The 18,124-nt window shown below is 41.3% G+C and overlaps 1 protein-coding gene across 1 annotated transcript in view; it reads right to left on the minus strand.

Annotated features, from left to right (window-relative positions):
- Nucleotides 1-17,302, minus strand: part of LOC149262905 (uncharacterized) — an 81,563-nt gene extending 64,261 nt beyond the window's left edge. The window contains exon 1 of the mRNA XM_089425394.1: nucleotides 16,276-17,302. Coding sequence (XP_089281520.1) covers nucleotides 16,276-16,561 — 286 coding nt within the window. The 5' untranslated portion in view covers nucleotides 16,562-17,302. The remainder of the gene's footprint in view (nucleotides 1-16,275) is intronic.
- Between the last annotated feature and the right edge of the window lie 822 nt (nucleotides 17,303-18,124).

Here is an 18,124-nt window from a genome sequence, read left to right on the forward strand (position 1 = left end):
GAACAACAGTGAGTTTGAGCTAAGTAGTAGCCACCATGTCTCCAAAAGCTAAAGATATTGCATGGGTTCATTGTGATATGATTGATGGAAAAATGATCTATTGAAGGAGGGGGTATTAAAAGGTTCAAGCAACACTTGGCTGGGATAGGAGGCCATGTAAAGCCATGTGGATCACCAAATGAAGTAATAGGGCATATTAGCTTAGAATACCTTCAAAAGTTTGAGACTCAAGTCATTGAACTAGCAGAGAAGTTTGTGACTTAAGAAGTTGCAAAGTTTGGGAGTTGAGACTCAACCAACTGAGTTAGATCATGATGAAAAGAGTTTCAACTTTCAAGTGATAATGTTGATCACTAATATCATATATGTAGACTTGTAGTAGGCCAGTGGCCCCATAGCTTGTTGGCTTTGTTTTTGGACTCTAGAGGCCATTTAAAGCTTCATTAATTATGTATTTTGTTGTTGATATGTATTGCACTTGGTGCCATTTTGATATATTCACCTCCACATGGTATATATATGAGCAAACTTTGCATATTTTGTGTCTATTGGTTTGGAATCATGGTTTTAAATCTTAAAATAGTTTTTTCATTAAAAAATAATTATTTCATGTGTTTTTTTAAATCAGTTCATTGAGATCTAACCAGTCTTAGTTTGACCGGTTCCGGTTCGAAACCCGGTTTATTAGGTGCACTGGTCCAGTCAACGATTTTCGTTTTTAACACTATGCTCATAATTGCAATCTTCACCAAGAATAAAATACGTTGCAGAAAATAAACTAGAAGCTAAGAAAATAATGCACACACAAAATAAAATTGACACCAATATTTTTGGACTAATGTTAAAATTGGCAACTAGGGCCAAATTCCATGTGGGTCATCTTATTAATGGAAGCTAATATTTTTCTTAGATCCCTCTCATCGAGAGGTGTACGATTGATCTAAAGATCATCTAATTCCGATAAGTATTCATGGAGATATGAATTTATTTGTGTTATGGGACAATTCGTCAAGGTCGGCTAGCAACCAAATAAACCCCACTTGTTCTCAACGTTTTAGTATAAATAAAGGTGGCCTTCAAGTCATTTCAACACACTTGGGATCTCTTCCTCTCTACTTGTCTTTGGGTTTTAGTAGGAGGAGAGATCCTAAGGAATAACGCTACCCTAATCTAGAGGGCAGAAGCCGAAACTGCAGGGAATAGTCGGAACTGCGGGAATTGTCGGGAACTGCCGGAACTCCCGGGAATAACCGGAACTATCGGAACTGCCGGGAATAGCCAGAATTGCCAAAACTACTGGAAACTGTCGGAATTGCCGAAACTGTCAGGAACAGCCAGGAAAGCTAATGCAGAGGGCAGAAGTCGAAACTGCTAGAAATGTCGGGAATAGCCAAAATTGCCGGAACTGCCGGGAACAGCCGAAATTGCCGAGACCGTCGGAACTGGCGAGAACTGCCGGAACTGCCGAGAACAGCCGGAACTGCCGAAAACAGACGGAATTGCCGGAACTGCAGGAACTGTCGGGAACTGCCGGAACTGCCGGGAACTGTCGAAACTTCCAGAACAACCAGAGCATCTGTCTCCGAAGGAGAGCAGCATGCAAGGGACAACTAACTAACATTGGGACAATTGTATGGTACTTAGCAACAAATACACCAAGCATGCAATGTTACAACTAGCATGCAAGGGACAGCTAGCATGCAACAGCAAGCATGCTAAGGACAACAAGCAAGCTAGGAACAAAAAGCAAGCAAGATGCGCCAACACATAGGTCAATATGGCAACATGGTGCAGCGACGGCACATAATGCAATACAGTCATGGGTACAGTCATGATTAATGAAGCATGATGAGATGCAGCATAGTGATGATGGGTGCAGCATGGTGCAGCGCGGTGAGGTGCAACATGATGACGAAATGCAACACAACGAGAGGTGAAGGAGTCACCTTGGAGAATCAGTTGAAGCAACATGTCTTCAACTAATCTCATGTATCATCTTCTTAGAGATGATCTATGCTCTTATCTAGATAAGTCAAAGTGTTGACTTCTATTGTAAACGTACTATCTCTCTCTCTGTTGAACTATTGAAGAACATATAAGAAGAATTGATCAAGGGTTTCCCCACAATGGGGTTTGTCCTTGGCTAGCGCCACATCTTGTGTCCTCTTGTCTTGGCTTGTCTTCTGCGATTTATGTTTATGTTCTATCTGCAGTTTACTTTAATGTTGATGTGATTGCTAATCTGGAAAAGATATTGAGCTAACTGTGAAAATTGAAATAAATTGCTCTAAGCATAGAACATACCTAAAATTAACATGGTACCAGAGCTGAGGTGAAGACAATGCCCAAGCTAGAGTGAAAGAGCAATCACCAAAGGCTGTTAGAAGATGAGTAAAAGGATCAATGGGTTCCTCATCCCTCTTCAAATTCACCGAGGGTGAAATCAAAGCTGAGAATATTATCAGAATGGCGCAGCGAAATATGGCCTACCTAGAGATCACTTCATTGGGAAGACCGGATCTCAGGGTGGAAGGAAAGGCAGATAACTAGTTCGGCCATTATGCGAAGGAGTGTCCAAATGGCAGGGACACATCACTTGATGATGATAACAACCATTCCAGGGACATCTTCAGTGATCGGAGGAATGACAAGTAATGCAGGTCATCAAGGAAACGACCGACTCTTTAGAGAAAGCAAGGAACCCCAGGTATGAAGAATCAAATGTTGTTTCCGATAAGATAAAGAAGTGTTATCTTGTATTGGCCCTCTCCTTCAGATTCTTTGGGAATCTGGCTTATTGATCGTAGTGCTTCAAGGCACCTCATCGGATAGAAGGGTGCTCTCTCGAATTTGGTAGAGATGGAAACAACCGTGGGATTATACTTGGAGTTGATGCCACCTATCCCGGAAAGGGTGTAGGGAATGTTACCCCTCAATTGAATGAGGGTAACTCTATTCATTTACAAGAATCTCTTTTATGTACCTAATTGCAAGAAGAACCTGGTGTCCATCTTGGAAATGGAAGTCAAAGGTTTCAGGGTGGCATTCATCAATGGAAAGGTACGTGTTAAAAAATAGAATTTTCAAAGATGTTTTTTCTCATGGGTTCAAGGTTGGCAATTTGTATCAAATTGTAGGATGATCCATTGGGGATCATGTCAATTGACATATCGCATCTATAACACCGGAGGTCTACCTATGGGGCTCTACCCGATGTGAGTCAGATGGTGATAGGGATGCCTGAATTCAAGAAGAGCATGAAGGTACATGTATGAGATGTACTGAAGGAAAATCTTATAAGGGGACCATTCCCCTCATGCAGCAAGTCCACAGGTTTGGAAAACCCGAGGAGTTTGAGATTCATGATCGGGAATCTCATGCATACAGGTGGAAGAAAGCCCTCTATGGCTTGAAACAAAACACCCCGGGCGTAGTATGAGAGGATTGATAGATGTCTGATGAAGCTGAGATTCACTAGGAGTGAAATCGATCCAAACCATTACCCGAAGATGTGGATGATAGACCTCTCATACCGGCACCTTATGAGGACGACCTATTTCTGATAGGTGCATTTGCAAAAGTAGGAGGGAGTTGGATTCCAGATGTGGAATAATAAACAGCAAGCCTGTGACTACCTTGAGGATCTTATCTTTCAGAAGTTATATGGTAGTGATGTCGGACTAGATTTGGGAAATGCCTCTGAGTTTCATAAACTCATTCGCGTTGATGTTCTTGGTGAACTTCTGTCCGGACATATGTTTTGTAGTTAGCATGGTGAGCTCATATTTGGTTCAGCCTCACTGGATTGGTGCCAAGAATCTTCTAAGATATCTTCGGGGCACAATTTCTCATGGATTGAGATACACTACCGGAAATATGAAACTGCATGATTATTCGAATGCTAACTGGGCAGGCAGTGTGGAGGATCACTAGAGCACTTCTCAGTGCTGGTTCTCTTTGGATTCTACTTCGATATCATGGATGAGCAGGAAGCAAAAGTCGGTTGCTATAAGCACCGCCGAGACCGAATACATAGCTACGAGTATGATCTCGTGTGAAGCTGCATGGTTGCAGAAGCTCTTAAGTGAGTTGTTTGTACACATGATGAATACCACTGTGATTCTCTGTGACAACCAAAGGGGGGATTCGATTATTGAGGAACCCCGTATTCGATGATTGCTCCAACATATAGACATCAAACACTGCCTTATCTGGGATATGGTAAGTCGATGAGCAAGGAAGCTCCATCGCATTGAGACTGATGTACAGGTCGCAGACATTTTGTCAAAGCCTAGGGAAAAGGTCAAATCTGTGACTTTCCCGAACGACTTGGAGTCGTTGAGAGACCTTCTTATAAGGGTCATGCATGTTGCATGCATTCAGCTCTGGGAGCTCTGGGGGGCTTGGAGTACTTACTGGAGCAACATACAACCACAGGGCGACTCACCCTCCCTTGGTTGTGCGCTATGTACAAGATGACAAGTTCAACCTTCCCCTGTGATTCCCCGTGGCGACTATGGAACAGGATGATTAGTTCTCCTGTGGGCCGGGATGATTAGTTCTCCCGTGGCAACTGTGGAACAGGATGATTAGTTCTCCTGTGGGCCGAGATGATGAGTTCTCCCATGGCGACTGTGGGGCAGGATGATTCGTTCTCCTGTCGAGGCATCCTACCCATGCAGTTGTATCTACCGTACTCCCTATGCTAGGATGGCCTCCAATGATCTGGGATCAATGTAACTGACCTGGGATCAGTATGAGTGATTTGAGACACTCTCTTGTGATATTGATCTGGGATCAATAAAACTAACCTCGGGCCAGTAAGAGTGATGTGACACACTCTCTTCAGATGAAACTAACTTCAGGTCAGTAGAGAATCGTATAAGACATTCTCGATCAATTCTTCTTCTTCATGGTTCAGCAGAGCAGAGCAGAGCTCAGTAAAGCAGAGCAGTGCAAGGCACTGATGGCAGAGATAGTACAATTGAACATATGGATCAACGGATGGAGTTCTCCCTAGTTGAGAGGGGAGTGTTAAAATTGGCAACTAGGGCCAAACTCCATGTGGGTCATCTTATTAATGGAAGCTGATATTTCTTTTGGATCCCTCTCATCGAGAGGTGTAGGATTGATCTAAAGATCATCCGATTCCGATAAGTATTCATGGAGATATGAATTTATTTGTGTTATGGGACAATTCATCAAGGTCGGCTAGCAACCAAATAAACCCCACTTGTTCTCAACGTTTTAGTATAAATAGAGGTGGCCTTCAAGTCATTTCAACACACTTGGGATCTCTTCCTCTCTACTTGTCTTTGGGTTTTAGTAGGAGGAGAGATCCTAAGGGATAACGCTACCCTAATCCAGAGGGCAGAAGTCGGAATTGTCGGAACTGTCGGAACTGCCGGGAACAACCGGAACTACAGGGAACAGCCGGAACTGCCGGGAATAGCCGGAATTGTCGGGAATAGCTGGAACTACCGGAACTACCGGGAATAGCAGGAATTTCCGGAACTGCCAGGAACTGCCGAGAACAGTCGGGAAAGCTGACGCAGAGAGCAGAAGCCGAAACTGCTAGAAATGCCATGAATAGCCAGAATTGCCGGAACTGCCGGGAACAGCCGGAATTGCCAAAACCATCGGAACTGCCGGGAATTGCCGGAACAGGCGGGAAAGCTGACGCAGAGGGCAAAAGCCGAAACTGTCGGGAACAGCCGGAACTGCTGGGAACTGCCGGGAACTGCTAGAACTACCGGGAACTGCCAGAACAACCAAAGCGTCTGTCTCCGAAGGAGAGCAACATACAAGGGACAACTAACTAACATTGGGACAATTGTATGGTACTTAGCAACAAATACACCAAGCATGCAATGTTACAGCTAGCATGCAATGTTACAACTAGCATGCAAGGGACAGCTAGCATGCTAAGGACAACAAGCATGCTAGGGACAACAAGCAAGCAAGATGCAGCCAACACATAGGTCAGTATGGCAACATGGTGCAGCAATGGCACATAATGCAATACAGTGATGGGTATAATCATGATTAATGAAGCATGATGATGGGTGCAGCATGGTGCAGCGCGGTGAGGTGCAACATGATGACGACATGCAGCACAACAATAGGTGAAGGAGTCACCTTGGAGAATCAGTTGAAGCAGCATGTCTTCAACTGATCTCATGTATCATCTTCTTAGAGATGATTTATGCTCTTATCTAGATAAGTCAAAGTGTTGACTTCTGTTGTAAACGTACTATCTCTCTCTCTCTGTTGAACTATTGAAGAACATATAAGAAGAATTGATCAAGGGTTTCCCCACATTGGGGTTTGTCCCTGGCTAGCGCCACATCTTGTGTCCTCTTGTCTTGGCTTGTCTTCTGCGATTTATGTTTATGTTCTATCTACAGTTTACTTTAATGCTGATGTGATTGCTAATCTGGAAAAGATATTTAGCTAACTGTGAAAATTGAAATAAATTGCTCTAAGCATAGAACATACCTAAAATTAACGACTAACGTCCCCAGAAAACCCCCAAGGGAAAACTGGTGCAACAAATGACAAGTTATTTTATTATTATGCAGTAGCAAAAATCTGAGTACAATATCTGGATGCCCAACTGGCAATCCTCCAGCAAATTATTTGGAAAAAATAATATGGAGAAAAATCTCCCTCTGCAGACAAACTCAGCCTCCCTCTAGCCTTCTCGTCCTCTCTCCCCAGCAACATGGTCTACCTGAAAGTCGCACTACTAGCCTAGGAAATTCATATTGCCTGCAATTCGACTCCAGCTAAGCCGTCCAGCCTCCTTCTTCCTCTGGAAATGACTCCCTATGTCTTCCAAGTCATCTCCCGACCTTCAGTAATTGAAACACTTCCCTTTCTGGCACTTGCATTAGGTTTTTGGTTGCTCGCACTAGTTATTCTGCCTCCCTGCAAAATAATTTCAACCTTCCTTCTGCTAGCTCTTGGGCACTGGAAAAATCCTCCAGAACTCTCTATTGTTGCTCCCTCAATCACTAATGCTTCTCCCTTTGGCTCGAACTCTTCCCTTGCTTAATTTTTGCACACTAGGTAGCTCAATCTGCCTGGCTTGTGCTCTCACAACTATGTCTATCTCCATCCCATCAACTTGCTCTTATAATCCCTCGTTGGAGCTTCAACAGCCATGATTAATTCCTCATCAACGGCTAAGATCATCTCAAAATCGATCCATGTGAGTTTCTAGAGTATTATCAATCTTCCTTAATTAATTCCCATTAATTAACCAGTTTTCTTAAGTTAGGAAAAATTTAAATGAAGGCTAATTAATTTAATTAAGGTGTTTCACAAACTTATCTCACAAAACCTTTTCTGGGTTTTGGAGATCTCATGTTCCTTAGTCTCTTAGACACAAATCGAGACTAGAACACTTGTTCGATGCTACAAAATTTAACACTCCCTCTTAGCGAGGAAGGTGTTCTCTCTCATACCAACATCTCCTCTTTGTAGTTGGACCACGTTGTTGGTGTCTGACATCTCTAACACCTTGTCATTGTCACCAAGCTACTACGGATAATTCATCTACTAGCCATGTAGTTGAACCACTCTACATTTGTGTTATTGCTGACACTGCATTGTGCCTCCCTGCGTTGTTGCCAACACTACCTGCATTGCTTATGATCTCATGTTGATGTTGTCGCTGCAACTGAGCACTGATTTACTGTCCCTACAACTGCCTTCTGCAACTGTCCCTTGAGTCTCTGATTGCACTAGCTCTGCTCTGTCTACTGAGTAATTGTTTGTGCCCCTCTAGTATCTGACTGCAACTAGTTACGCACTGTGTCTCAAGATCTAACTACGCCTGTTGACATATCGATCCTCTTGCTACTGAATATTGTGCCCCGCCCCCCGTAGCAAAGGTAATGATCCATGAGGGAACACATGTCCCATGTTGTCCTGCTTAGACCCTGCCCAAACCTGCAACTCTGAAGCCTCATGCTCCTCCTCCATCTAGAGGTATAGCTGCTATCAAAGCAAAATCCTCCAACCTGGAGGTTAACTCATCTCTCTCTGTCGAAGCTGTGGTTTGTTGCTCCCCCTTCCTATCCTTCTTTTTCTTAGGACATTGGGTGCTATAGTGACCAAACTCACCACTTCTTAAGCATTTGATCTTCGACAAATCGTTCTTCTTTTTGTCTCCCTTTGAACTTTGTCCCTGATTGGGACCCTTCTTCGCCTTTCCCTTAGCTACATTATCATCTTCCTTCTCAACTTTCGGCCCTTTACTACTGTTGTTTGTAGTGCCCTAGACCAGACTGAGCCTAAGCTCCTCCTGTGTGAAATCACTCCAAAGACGTTCCCAGTCTGGCAATTTGTCTCGTACAGTAATTCCCTGGACAAGTGTTTCCCACTCTCTAGTAAACCCATTCAGAGCAATTTGCACAAGTTTGTTGTCCTCTAGTTTCTCTCCCGCAGTTGCTAGCTCATCTCGGACATTCTCAATTCTGGTGAGATAAGGAGTCACACCTTCACCCTTCTGCATCTTCGTGGTCCTCAGCTTCTCCTTGAGAATCATCTTATGATTCTCTAATGGATCCTAGTATAGCTTCACAACGGCATCCCACATTTCCTTTGTTGTTGCCTTATCTGCAATATGTGGAACGATATGATCTCAGACTCCATCCAAGACCATCCTCTTTGCTTTGGCCATATCCTTCTTATACTCGTGAAAATGGATAGGATTTGTCAGTACAACTATGGTTGTTGTCACAAACTCCTTCAAGCCATGCTCATCCAAAAGGAATTGCATCCTAGCCTTCTAGACACCAAAGTTTGAGGCTCCGTCAAGTCTATCATGATCTTTGAGACATGTTGCAGCCATCTCTACGAAACTCAAATAACTAGAGATTGAAACTAGAAATATCCTTCTCTTCCTTGCTTGGTCTCTCTTCTGCTACTCGCACTCCCTTAGGAATGCGCAGATATGCTCCTGTTTGCCTCCAGAAATCCTTCTCCGACTCTCACACTGTGTGACACACCTCAACTAGGCAACTCGCTCAACCTTTCGAAAGTCCTCCAAAATCTGGCACACAATCTGATACTCCTAAAGCTCACACTAGTTGACTAGCAAAATTGCTACGGCTTACTACAACTAGAAATCTTGGATTTCCTCCTGAATCTAGATCTAGAAAACCTCTGAGAAATTCTGTGTGCTTTCCTGCACAGATTTGCAGCTAAAAATTCCTACTACAAAACTTCTACGCCCAAATTTGTTCACCGGAACCCTCTATCCGGCAAATCCACTGCCTGCAAATTATGCTCCTAAGGCTATTCGAACTTTTTCTGCACCTACAACTGGAAATCGAACCCCACTACCTCTGTAATTCGCACCCCTGGCTGGCCTACACAAATCTAGAGAAATTGTACCCAAATCTCCCTCTGACGCTGCACAATTTTTCTCCTCTCGCTTTTGAGCTTTTGATCTAATCTTCAATGCTCTAAAACCATGTGAAAATTCCTTGATTGCAATTAACTAGAAATTTATCTTCTAACTATTCTGCAGTTTAATTGTTATTACGACAAATATTGATAAACTCACAATTGCAATCTTCACCAAACATAAAATATGCTGCAAAAAATAAACTGGAAGCTGAGAAAACAATGAACTCACACAATAAAATCGACACCAATATTTTTGGACTAACGTCCCTAGAAAAACCCTGAAGGGAAAATTGGTGTAGCAGATGAGGGTTTATTTTATTATTATGCAGCAACAAAAATCCAAGTACAATATTTGAATGCCCAAGCCCAACTACTAATCCTCCAACAAATTATCTAGAAAAAATAATATGGAGAAAAATTCTCCCTCTACAAACAAACTCAGCCTCCCTTTGGCCTGCTCATTCTCTCTCCCCGACAACACAGTTTGCTTGAAACTAGCACTACTAGCCTGGGAAATTTGTATTGCCTGCAATTTGACTCCATCTGAGTCGTCCAACCTCCCTGTGCCTCTGGAAATGACTCGCTCTGCATTCCGGGTGATCTCCCAACTTCAACAACTAAAACACTTCCCTTTTTAGCACTCGCATTGGCTATTCAGCCTCCCTACAAAATAATTTTGGCCTTCCTTTCGCTGACTCTCCAGAACTCTCTATTATTGCTCCCTCAATCACTGATGCTTCTCCCTCTAGCTCGAACTCTTCCCTCGCTGAATTTCTGCGCACTGGCTAGCTTTATTTGCCTAGCTTGTGCTCTCACAACTGTGTCTATCTCCATCCCATCGACTTGCTCTTATAATCTCTCGTTGGAGCTTCAACAGCCATGATTAAATCCTCATCAACAGCTAAAATCATCTCAAACTCGATCCATGTGAATTTCTAGAGCATTCTCGATCTTCCTGAATTAATTCTCATTAATTAACCAGCCTTCCTATGTTAAACTTACGAAAATTTTAAATGATGGCTAACTCAGGTGTTTCGCAAGCTTATCTCACGAAACCTTTTCTGGGTTTTGGTGATCCCGTGTTCCTTAGTCTCTTAGACACAAATTGAGACTAGAACACCTGTCCGATGCTACAAAATCTACCACTACTTTTTATTAGATGCTCAAAAAATTAATACTTTATGCCATTTATTTTTCTTTAATATGCTTAAAAATTTGATGTCTGTTTGTAATCGCTAGAATCTAGATGGTTGATCGTCAAATAATTAATCATTAATGTACTGTTGATGCCATTTTTATCTTGATTTATGTACAAATGTGCATGTTTTTATATATTATGCAACTAATTTGGCATTCTGGATGTTTTTTTAATATAAATGTAATAAAATATATATATAGACATAAGCTTCTGAATATTTTTGGAAAATAACACTTCCAACACGTTGCTTCCCAAAAACACATCCACTCGTCCTTGCTTCATGCAACATTGCAATGAAGTCATGTGGTGATGAAAGTGGGGTGCAATGAGGAAGTGCCCTGTGTCCTTCGCCTTAGAAAGTCGAATAGATTAGAGAGCTTCAAGATGAGCAACGTTGTCGCGAAATGGGAGCAAAAGACCACAAGCAATGGTGGGCAAGTGCGACGCATGCAGGTGTGACCTCTATTCGGGAACACCAAGTTTGAGACTCTATCCTACCTCCCTCGGCTGCCCAGGAACAGGTGGTGAAGGAGGTTGAGTACTTGTTGAGGAACAAGTGGGTGCCCTAGAGTTCGAGTTGGTTTCAGACTGCATCGTGAAGCTGTTGGCCATAGATCCTGAAGGGAATCAGCACGCGATCGTGGGGCTAACCAGCCACACTACTGAAAACCCTTGCGAACGGCAACCTCATTGACCCCGAATCCCACCATCTCGATGACATCGGGACATGCTTCGGAGAATGTGTGCACGTCCTTGGATCCTAATACTTTTTTTCTTGTAGCGATCTGATATTTATCGAGTTCTCGAGCCCCATGGCAGCTCTCGAGCCCCATGGTAGCTGCAGTATCGGCTGCTCACAAGGAACAAAGCATGCAGAGATGATCAAGGACGGGACAGGGCAAGGGAAGTTGATCCCCTAGGCAAAAACAGTTTGCAACAAATGGAAGGGTTTTCCAACCGTTTGCTACTCTGGCGGCCCAGATCTGGCAGATCTCTCTACTGGGAGAAGGGGTAACCACAGATCTATTGTTTTTTATGAAGAAATGAGCAATAATGATGGGTCCTTTGCAAATCCATCAGTAAGCTACGAGAAAACTTATGTTTCTGGTAAGGATGCAGATTTCCAAATTTTTGACAAACCCCAACAGGAAGATCGATCATCTTGTGGACTCAAATGGATTCATTGGTGAGAGATCTGAAATTGGCGATTCATAAAATAAAATTGTATCCCAATGGATATGCAAAACCTAATCTATGCGAGTAGATCCATGCAAGACCATAGGCGCTTACAAGACTATGGCATAGAACAAAATTCCTCGATCATCATTAACCTGAGGTTGTGGGGGGGATCAGCAGGATCTAATATCCCCAAGGGCCCGGGTTTAGCCAAAGGACAAACCAATGGATCTACGTCATTCAAAGACGCCCTCAAAGGAAAGGTTGCAGCATCAGGTAAACCTGAACAATCCCTCAATATTCTTGGGCCCTATATTGTAGAGTAGATGAATGAAATTCCGGAAACGACAGTAGATCTAGCCAAAACCTGTGGATCATTTGAAGGTTCAACGATTTTTGGCCAAAACCTGTGGATCTTTTTCAATGGATCTTTATGACTTGGACAATAAATTGTGAGATTCACTTATGCTCAAAGGGTTTCTTCATAGTAAAATTTGAATCATCAAAGATCAGAGATCAGGTTTTACATGAGGGTCCTTGGTTCTGGGGAAACGCAGGATTATTTATCACCCCATGGTTCCCAGATTTTGATGCTAATACAATGACGGTCTCCAAAATACCGATCTGGGTAAGACTGCATAACTTACCCCTTCACTTTTGGCACCCAAAAGTACTGGAAGATATGGGCAACATTTTGGGGAGATACATCAAGTTGGATACACAAAGAACTGAAGAATCAATTTATACTTTTGCCAAGATATGTGTTGAGGTAGACCTCAGTAAAGGACTACCTGATTGTATCCTTTTGACACACAACAACCAGTGTTGGACCCAGTTCTTAGATTATGAGAACACTGCATTTAGATGTCGTTTTTGTCTTCAAACTGGACATCTACAAACCACATGTCCTTTGGCAAAGAAAGATCCCAAGAGGAAAAAGAAACCTGTCAAAAAGCCAAAGGGATGGCATTTCCCAACACCACAACCCGACGAAGAAGAGGAAGAGGAGGACTTGGGAACCCCCATCACTGAGGAAATCCCAAATCCACAGACATCTTCAACGAACGAAGAATTGAGCCAGCATGGAACAGGGGGATCAGCTTGGCAAAATCCAAGAGCAGAAGGTCACTCAGGCCAAGAAATGCCAAAGGAGAAGGAGGTAGCAGGCTTCAAACGTCCTTATACATCTGGGAGTTCAGACTCAGATAAGGAACATCTGAGGCAGACAGAAGAGAATCAACTAATTATTGTAACAACCACTGCTGATCAAGGAGAATGGTGAAAAGTAGAAAAAGAAAGGGAGAAAAGGGTGACTAAGATTTTTTGCTTAGCCCCATTTTTATTTTTTAGTTTTTAGTTTCTATGAATTTGTTTCTATGGGCACCAGTTTTTTGAGTGGTGCAGCTTGGGACAGTAAAGGAATTCACTATGTGCATCTACTTATGTAACTTTTTATAATTAATAGAAAGTTACGATTTTTCCACGGAAAGAAAAAAAGTGGGGTGCAATGAATTAGGCCTATATAAACAACGTATTTCTGAAACACAACAGTGGACTAAGTAACAGTACATACAGCAACGCAAAAACTCTAGGATTTGACCAAAGTCCTGAACAAGAAGACACGGGGAAAAATTCTTTAACCAGTATGATTAAGGAGGTTAATCCACAGTTGAAGTTAACAGTCATGAGTTGAGCATGCACTGCATGATTGGAAAGATGTTTCAACTGAAGAGTTCCGTTCGACAGTAAAATTACCTACTTCTCGAAAGTAATGAGGGTTTGAAAATATTATTCACTGCATGTCTATATTCGTTAGGGTTCATTGCAACCTAGGGCTTCATGTCTGTGATATTTTGATATGTAGGGTTGTCTTTATCATAACAATGATTGCCTTTAATACATTACCTTGCCTGCACACTAAACAAATACCAAAAGTCTTGCATTAGCAACCTAGGTGAAAGCAATCTTTCCAGAATCCAAACAATAGTCCTATTTTGTATTTTCTAAAAAACGGCAACCTTATCATGGCAGGTACCTTTGTTCCTGAAACAACAAAATCAATCTGTCCAATTGTTTATAAATAGAGAATTAGAGCTTCTTATTTTTATGATACAAAAAATTTCCTCAATTTGTCATAGTGATACAAAAAAATTATGGATGGGTCTAAGATGGCGAAAGGAGTTTTGATGCATGCATTGGAGCGAAGAGGATAATGAAATTACATGTGAACGAGAAGACACAATGCATGGATAAGGTGCATGCACGCATGAGGATAAATCTTAGTGAAGATATAGCAACCTGTTAGATGTATAGCATTTATTGGTGCATGAAGTAACGACATTTGCATAAAGATAATATTGAAGCAGAAAGGATAAAAATAGAGCTAAATGAAGATTATTTTGGATAAGGACTCTCGTAGTTAATGATAAGTTATCTCAATAAGTTAGTTATCTTATTAGTGGATAATAATTGAGTAGGAGCTCCATTTAAAGAGGATATGATGTACTTTTTAATGAGAAAAAAAAGAGATGGTTGTAAAGAAGTTATTAATTTATCGAAGTGTTTCCAAATGTTCAGAGCTCCTTTGAGATCTGATTTGATTCTATGTTATGAATTGAATCTTCCCTCTTATTGTGTTAATGTGTTACTTCTTTTTTGTCACAAAATAATGTATATATTGCTTAAGGTCTATAATAGCATAGATCTGCAGGAGTTCATACTACGTAGCACTGCATCAAGTTTAGTTTCATGGGCATAGATTTGCAGGAGTTCATAGCGCAGTGTCAAGTTTAGTTTCATGGGCATAGATTTGCAGGAGTTCATAGCGCAGTGTCAAGTTTAGTTTCATGGGCACTCCATGATAAAGAAGTTGGGAATTTTGACAAACAAAATTAAAATAGCGGGTACTACTAGAAGGCATAATCTAAATTTGTTTAACAATAAAAGAAATAGATGGATCATGGCTCCATTCAACCATGGAGTCTGGACAATACCAGCTAGTGCACATACATGATAACAAAGTGCAATAGATGAATTTTGTCCAGCACATTGCAAAACTGCTATCAAGTTTTTGCTATCTCTTATAGCAATAAGGAAATAAATCACCCTTACAGCTAAAATTTTTGGCCATCTTCAGTGGTCCTACTTCAGCCGACTCAGCACATGATTCAAGATTGTCATTTTGGTTTCCAAAAACAAAACCCTATTTGCATGCATTAATATAATGTTCCCCAGTTCATTCATGCAACATATGCACCCATGGGCCATTCCAGAAAGAATGCAGACCATTTTTTCACATTTACATGAAAAAGATAGTTGCTACAATTGTTCATTTGATGCTAGAGAGAAAGCTACTACCAACAGGATATGTATTTTGCAAAACCCTGTAGGATAGGTTTCAGGAGAATAATTTTGTACGTCACTCACTGCTCCAAGACAAAACTTCTTGAATTCTAAAAGGTGTGCATGGCCCCACTGTTGGTATGATCCTTCTAGTTACTCCTAAGAAACAGGAGAATATCTCCAAGAAAACCAGAAGCTAATAATGGCAAATAACTATACTTATCCTCCCTGTGTGATGAGAGAGTATGACGCTTAAAGGTGAGCACGGCCCCACTGTTAGCATGATCCCTCTAGCCACACCTACGAAACAGGAGAAAATCTTCAAGAAAGAAACACACAAACTAATAAAGTCAAATAAGTATATTTATCTCCGTGTGTGATGCTCCTATAATGCTAATTTCTCCCATATCTCTCATATAGACTACAACTCTGGCTGAGCTACTATTTTATAATTAATACAAGTGGCCCTATCAACTCCAGCTATTATAGACCCGGTGATGCCTTAGACTTCTATTGACAGCAGTGTATAGAATAGAACGTGAAAAGTATGAGGCTAGTACGTCACATATATGATGCTTGAACATACAACATCTTACTAAGCAACCCAGAAAAATTTCTATCACTTCAATCAAAAGGTGGCTAAGGCCACGCGTACATCTTCCTCCAAGTGGCAGGGCACATTACAATATATGCTGCACCACCTAAGATGTCGAATTAACTTGAACAACACCTCATGAATTTATAAAGCCTGGCTTGTCTGTAAGCCCTGCTAACCAGACACCGGAGGATGTAATATGTAACCGTGAGGTCATGGATATATATAGCAACAAAGTACCAACACATCACATGCATGCAGCTCCAAACATTTTGCAATAGAGTAAAAACAATCATGTCCGAAACCCTCCAAATATTAACATTTACTTATTGAATAGCAATTCCCCGAACCTCATAACAGTAATTTTGGATACATTAACATCCTACATCGATCTACGTATTGAAAGATGTATACTATCTATCATGATTAATCAAAGTAGCACAGCTCATTCTAAAGCAACGAAAACATAAACACGCAAAAGAACATCCATAGCAACTTATTAAGAAAAGGTCGAAGAATAGTTGGCAATGGTATGTATACCCACCCATGAGTGAAGCCTCCAGCAGGTGGGTTTTCAAGAGGATCTGATCCATGGGAGTCATGGTGCCAATCTTGGTTGCCCTGTTCTGAATTTTGAGAATGCTGGTGATGCTGGATGCCATTATCACAGACATTGTGCAGGCAAGGGTTTTAACCATTGCCGGACCTTTCCCTGTCTTCACCTGATCCAGAGCATTCATAGTCAGCTTTCTCAAGGGACCCAGTTTTATCATCAGAAGCAGTGCCACTGCCCCCTCAACAAACACCACTAGAAACAGTAACTGAATCATCTCCCAAACCCCTTCTTAAACCCCCCGACACAGAGAATACCTCCTTGCGCCCACAAAACCGGCCCTCAAAGAATCCGCCTCTATATTTTCGCATATACTCCAGTGATAAACCAAACTGATTTATGGATTCGTTTATTCTGCAGAATTCAATCAATCTCCAGCTCTGTTGCACAACAAAACCGTCAGGTGGATTCCAGGTAGTGACAAAGTAGCCTCCTGATGTTTGCAATCCTCGTCAACGGATCCTAATTGGTAGATGGACCATAATGCTTAGGAAGTCTTAATGATAAACATCATGCCACTTTACTCTCAAACCCTCCAGGAAGGGAAGGGAAGTAGGTAACGGCCTTTGGGATGGGAAAAAAGCAGAGGGGTCCCACAGCTACACTTTTGATCTGGATAACACCAATGTCACCTTAAACACAGACAAGTGCTTAACCATGTTACTTGATTACAAGTCCTGGATTGATTGATTACTTGTCGCTGTTATAGCTATGTTAACCCTGTTTTATTCGTTCATTTTACATACACTTCTACACCTTCGCATTCAGATCCATATTCCTTCGCCGCTGATAAATAAATGTTCTTTCATATTCACACCCCTGAGCCGCCGATAAACAAATCCTCCTCGCTCTAATATTTCCATCTATGGTATTTCCATCTCTGGGCTGGGCTGCGCTGCGAAGATATATTAAATGGAAGAGCGGAATATGCTCTAACTCACTTTCACTGGCAACAATGGGTCATTGGTGTCGTTATCGGGTGGGCATAAACAAAATCATGAGATGCTCCAAAAAAAAATATGGGCACAGGGAAATTCTACGGATGGTTTTATATTTTTGAAATTATGGTTAATTCTACTAATGGTTTTAAATTTTTGAAATTATGGTTTTATGCAATTGATTCAAGATTACTTTTATTATTATTATTATATAATGCGACTTGAACGAGGAATGAGGATGTGTTCATCCTCCTTCCCCACTACACATCCTCTCATGGAATACGCATATCCATTATTATATACACGACTTTACACATCCTCTCATGGAATACGCATATCCATTATTATATACACGACTTTACACATCCTCTCATGGAATACGCATATCCATTATATACACGACTTCACACTTAAGAAGATCCCAATACACACATACATACACCTTCACGTTTGTTTGGTTGGTCTATACACATACATACATATCCTCACCCTTTACGTTTGGGCGTATGGGTATGGATGAGTGTGCACACACCATGCTTGCGTTCAACATTTCATTCTATCATGTGTTGTAAGGTTTCATGGAAGGGTAGTTATGCCTTCTTAATAATTACATTGGTGCTATTTTAATATTAACTTTATATTTAATCATATATTGAAGGTGTCATGGAAAAGGTTGTTACGCCTTTTTTAATAATTGCATTAATTGTATTTTAATATTAATGTTTTATATTGATATCGTAGATATGAGTATCATATTCAATTTCAATAAGTATATAAAATTAGTTTTGAATGGGGTTTAGAAGAAGTAGTTAATAATTAAGTTAAGGCCATTTTTTTTTAAT

Source organism: Pinus tabuliformis, chromosome 6, assembly GCF_031772625.1.
Source record: "Pinus tabuliformis cultivar Carrire ecotype Pingquan chromosome 6, CPIR1, whole genome shotgun sequence".
NCBI classification, from domain to species: domain Eukaryota; kingdom Viridiplantae; phylum Streptophyta; class Pinopsida; order Pinales; family Pinaceae; genus Pinus; species Pinus tabuliformis.